The sequence below is a fragment of the Carlito syrichta genome, unplaced genomic scaffold (genome assembly GCF_000164805.1).
Source record: "Carlito syrichta isolate Samal-C Ts95f unplaced genomic scaffold, Tarsius_syrichta-2.0.1 Scaffold304602, whole genome shotgun sequence".
Classification (NCBI taxonomy): Eukaryota; Metazoa; Chordata; class Mammalia; order Primates; family Tarsiidae; genus Carlito; species Carlito syrichta.
In genome coordinates, this window is record NW_007248698.1 from 63,288 (window position 1) to 68,759 (window position 5,472).

Here is a 5,472-nt window from a genome sequence, read left to right on the forward strand (position 1 = left end):
CCTCAACCTCCCAAGGTGTGGGATTACAGGCTGAGCCACCGAGCCTGGCTAGAAGCCTTTTTTAATAGGTCCCTTGCATCCCTCTTGCTGCCACGTCCAGGAGGCAGGTGTCCGGTGCCACTCACCTTGCTGCGGTACCAGGACTCAGCCTCAGCCCGGCTGCGGCTGGCAACGTCATCATATTGAGCCTTGATCTCAGCAACCACACAGTCCATGTTGAGGTCGCGACTGTTGTCCATCTTGACGATGACCGAGGTGTCTGAGATGTGGGCTTGGAGAACTCGGATCTCCTGTGGGGCCAACAGCCAGTGCATTTGGCTCTGACACCTGACCTGGCCGTGTACTGCACCCCCAGGGGCAGCCTCCTCTTCCGGGAGCAGGCACTTGTTATGAATGTTGCATGACTCCCACTTCCCCCACCGTCACTCACACCCAGGCTTGTTACAAAACAACAGAGCTGTCGGGGCCCTGGGAACAGCCTCTGACTTAACAAATGGGGATACTGAGGCCTAGCGGGTAGAAAAGGCCCAAAGTTACCCGGTGGGCAGCTGGAGTTGAGGGACAGGATGAGTGACTAGCTCATTAATCAAGACCACTCCCCAGGTGGGATCCCCTGACCCTACCCCACAGGCACACTTCCGAACCCATCTCTAGACTGACACACACACGGCACACAGCACGCACCCTCCAACACACGGAGAGCAGCCCAGCACGTGCAACCCTGTGCTTCTCACACACGTGGCCGTGGCCTCTGTGCTGTGGGCCCCTGGCCTGTGTACACTGGCTCTTCTGGCACTCACGTCGCACACAGGCAAGCACGTGCTCACATCTGCACTCCCAGCCCACTGCACCCCCCCTGCCCTGGCTGGATGGCAGGTGCCCTCTCACCTCTTCATAGAGGCGCTTGAGGAAGCTGGACTCCTCCACCAGGGCCTCCACGTTGGCCTCCAGGTCTGATTTCCGCAGGTAGGCGCAGTCCACATCCTGCCAGGGGAATGCAGAGGAGAGACGTGCACGTGGGAGGAGGTCACAGGGAGGTGCCACTAGTTTGTGGCGACACAGGCAGGTGTCCCTCCCCCTGCCCATGGCCAGCCCCCTCACCTTCTTCAGAACCACAAACTCGTTCTCTGCCGTGGCCCTCAGGGCCACCTCCTCTTCGTACCTAGGTGTGGGAGGGAGAAGGGCTGAGCTGAGAGGCTGCACCTTGATACTGGCCCAGCTCCCAGGCAAGTTCTGCCAGGGGCTGGACAGGAATGGCCTCACAGATGCTGTCTCGGCCTCTCCAGAGTCTATGTCTATGCTGCAAATTATTTATGGACTAGCCCTTGTTTCAGCCTGGCTTTAGTCCACCTCAGTGCTTCTGCCTCTGGGCCAGGGTCTAAAATCATCAGTGCATCCTAGATCCCAAGATAACTGGTCCCCTGGCAGCAAGAACACAGCCCATGCATGAAGGGGAACTGTGAAGGGTCGGGAACACAGATGTCTGTACAACCCCACAGAGGTCCTGTCCTCACGCCCTGGAAGCTAGTGCCCAGACTCGCAGGGTGGCATTTCAGAAGTGAAGCCAAGGAATCTGAAGGAACCTCGGCCCCACGGGGCACCCTGGGCCCCAGCAGCCTGCTGGAGGATTCCCAAGGAAGCTTCTGCAAGAGGGCTAGAGGCAGAGCCTCCCGCCTTCCCTCGACTCCTCCTTGGTGGGCAGGCCACACTCACTTCTTCTTGTAGCCCTCCAGCACCTCCTGCACGTGGTTGAGCTCTGAGGCTAGCCTCCCACTGTCGGCCTCCACACACTCGGCCTCCCGCCGCAGCGTCTCGATGTAGCCACTGAAGAGTGGCTCCAGGTTGCTCTCACAGCACTGGCGGTTCTGGTAGAACTGCCACTTGGTCTCCAGCAGCTTGTTCTGCTGCTCTAGGAAGCGCACCTGTCGCAGGTGGGGAGGACAGAGACTCAGAGGGAGCCTGGGGTAGGGCCTGGTCCCCCCCCACACCCTTGCACCCTTGGAGGTCTCTCTGCCTTTGGGTGCTGGCTGAAAGGGATGAGATGTGGGGTTGAGTGTCTGAGGTTCTAGGGCCCCTCTCCCCAGGCCTCTGGGCAGGCTGTTGTGGGTATGAGGGAAAGCAACCTGGCTCGAGGCCAAAGGTCTGGTTCAAGTCCTAGCTTCGCTGCTTTGAGTGGGCAAGTTGTCTAGCCTCTCCAGTTCGCTTTTCTCATTGCTGAAATGGAGATAATAGTGCCTCCCCCAGCATGGTTGTGAAGACTGAGCACGTTAAGACACGCAAGGTGCTTAGAGCGGTCCCCGACACATAGTAAGTTCTCCGGCAAATTAACTATTATTATAATTACCAGTTGCCCTTTACTTGTTTATTTATGTTGCAAACACTTATTGGATATTCACTACGTGGTGCTGGGGCCTGTGCTAAGGCACACACATCCATGTCCATGTCCACATCTGTGTCCACATCTACATCTACACCTATGTCTATGTCCATGTCTACGTCTGCATCCACGTCTACAACTATGTTCATGTCTATGTCTACTTCTGCACCTATGTCCACGTCTATACTCATGTCCACATCTATGTTTACATCTAGGTCCACATCTGTATCTACGTCTATGTCTACATCTACGACTACATCCAGGTGCGTGTCTATGTCTATGTCCATGTCTATGTCTATGTCTACGTTCACGTCTATGTCTACATCTTTGTCCACGGCTATGTCTGTCTACATCTGTATCCACATCTATGTCTATGTCCATGTCTATATCTACATCCACGTCTACAACTATGTTCATGTCCACATCTACATCCACATCTATGTCCATATCTATGTCCACGTCTATGTCTACATCTACATCTACATTCACATGCTTGTCTATGTCTGTGTCCATGTCTATGTCCACGTATATGTCTACGTCTTTATCCACGTCTACGTCTATGTCCACGTCTATGTCTATGTCCACGTCTATGTCTACGTCTTGGTCCACGTCTATGTCCATGTCCACGTCTATGTCTGCATCTATGTCTATGTCCACATCTATGTTTATGCCTATGTCCATGTCTATGTCTATGTCTACATCTATGTCTATATCTACATCTATGTCTATGTCCATGTCTATGTCTATGTCTACATCTATGTCTATGTCTACGCCCATGTCTATGTCTATGTCTACATCTATGTCTATGTCCACATCTATGTCTATGTCCATGTCTATGTCTATGTTCACATCTATGTCTACATCTACATCCATGTCTATGTCTACATCTTTGTCCACATCCACATCTATGTCCACGTCCATGTCTATATCCACGTCCATGTCTACGTCTATACCCACGTCTACATTTATGTTCACGTCTATGTCTACTTCTGCATTTACGTCCATGTCCATGTCTATATCCTCTATCTATACATGTTATTCAATTATTACAGCCCCATGGAGAGGTACAAATGGAGAATCTGAGACCACAAGGTGTGAATGGCCGGCTCACTAGTAAGTGGAATGAGGATTTGAGACCCTTGAGCCCTGTCACCCACCTCCACCTGCACACCACAGTGTGTCTGAGCAGCTCGTTTAAACCCTCAGCTCCAATGCACTTTCTATGAAATGGAGTTGCTGCCACTCGCCCCATCCCGTCATTCTAGGATGAACTAAGATCACCAAGGAAAGCATAAGAACAGGAAGGTCACCCCCTCTGCCTCTCGATCCCTGACCCCAAGCCCCCAAGCCTGGCCCTTCTGCTCTGCTACAGGCCTGTGAAGGATGCCACCAGCCTCCCCCAGACCTTCTTGGGAGGCAGCTTCTCAGCTGTGCAACATTTTCCACCTTTGGGCTGCACTGGAGGTCTCCTGTCAGCCTGGTCCCTGTCCCATCTGCACTCCAGCCTTCCCTCCATGAGGGGCGACCAAGCCTGGGCTGGTTCACTGTCTCATCTCTCACCCACTACTGTCCTTGGAAAGCAATGATATAGGAGCTAACATTTATTGGGCGCTTGCTGTTTGCCAGCACTTTTCATGCAAGAACTCATTGAACTTCAGCAAGCGCTGATGAGGCAGGTCTGTTACCTGGCTCTCACCTTGTTGAGAGCAGCCCAGCAAGGACTCGGTGGCTCTGAGCCACCTTGAGGACCACCCAGGCCATGAACCACGATGCCCACCTTGCTCCCTGTGACTTCTCACCCTTCCAGCACCTCGTGCCCAGTCTAGTTTCTCAGGCATGGCTCTGATGTCGTCTTGGCTCAGAGGGCGCAACACACTCTGAACCTCAGGACTATACCTGGACCTCGTTAAACATGGCTGAAATTAACCAATGCAAATCAACCCTTCCACCTGCACTGGTCTGCTTTTCTCTCCCTCTGCTGCCTCCGGCTGAGCAGCCAGCCATCTCCCCAACCAGATCAGGAGCTTCTCGAGGCAGGGTGGCCCTGAGGTCCTCTGGGGCCATTCCAGGTCTGGCTCACCTTGTCGATGAAGGCGGCGAACCTGCTGTTGAGACACTTGATCTGCTCCTTCTCCTCGTGCTTGACGCACTGGGCGTTGGGGTCGATCTCCAGGTTGAGGGGCGTGAGGAGGCTCTCATTGACCGACACGGTGGTGATACAGGGGGGGCTGGGCCCACACACGCCGCCAGAGCGGTAGCCGAAGCTGCGCCCGCAGGAGCCGGCGCGGAAGCCCCCCCCAGCCATGCGGGGCCCGCCGGGGCCCAGGCTACAGAGGCTGCGGCTGCCGAAGCCTGTCAGGCCCCGGTAGCAGGACACCCCTCGGTAGGGCGCGGCGCTGATGCAGCAGCGGCTGCCGGTTCTGGGGGCCACGGCCGAGCAGGAGCTGAAGTTCCTGGTGACCCCACATCCGGGGCTGATCCTGTAGGAGCGGCAGGACATCGTGGGGGTCCGAGCGGAGTCTGAGAGGCTGTGGAGGCTGGTGTGGGCTGCAGGGTGTGAGGCTGAGAATCCTTCGGGTCGCTCTGATCCTCTCCGGTCCTTTTATTGGTGGGCAGACCTGGCGTTGGCTGCATGAAAGGAGTGAAAAGCCATTTTATGTTGTTTATTGGCTTGGGGAGTTTGCCAGCAACTCCCCAGAGACTCGTCTTAAAGGTGAGCTCAGCCACGACTCAGGCTCTGTTAAAGTATTGAAGATGTTATTAAGGGCACTGTGCGTTTGCACTTTTCATCTTCAAAGCTCGTTTACATACATTCAGTAATTAATTTTCTCACAGTCTCTCTGAGATGGCCTCAACCCACACCTGGAGACGGATGTGAACTCCTCTGTAACAGCCTGGGGGAGGCATGGGGGGCTGGGTTTGGGACACAGGCAGGGGCCATTGTCGGGGGGAGAGCTCCAGGGCCTGGGGAGGTCGCTGCCTGTGTCTGCCTCATTCCACCAGGACAGTGTCAAGGAAGTCATGTGTTCAGGGGCTGACTGATCGGGCAGATCCCAACCAACCCAGGCAGCACTGCCCAGAGGTGATTCGAGACT

At 54.9% G+C, this 5,472-nt stretch overlaps 1 protein-coding gene across 1 annotated transcript in view; it reads right to left on the minus strand.

Moving 5' to 3' along the window:
- LOC103262739 (keratin, type II cuticular Hb5) overlaps positions 1–4,877 on the minus strand; it is a 7,696-nt gene extending 2,819 nt beyond the window's left edge. The window contains exons 1-5 of the mRNA XM_008060380.1: positions 4,458–4,877; positions 1,714–1,922; positions 1,102–1,162; positions 889–984; positions 126–290 (exon numbers count right to left, since the gene is read on the minus strand). Of these exons, the coding sequence (XP_008058571.1) occupies positions 126–290; positions 889–984; positions 1,102–1,162; positions 1,714–1,922; positions 4,458–4,877 (951 nt within the window). The remainder of the gene's footprint in view (positions 1–125; positions 291–888; positions 985–1,101; positions 1,163–1,713; positions 1,923–4,457) is intronic.
- Positions 4,878–5,472: the final 595 nt, after the last annotated feature.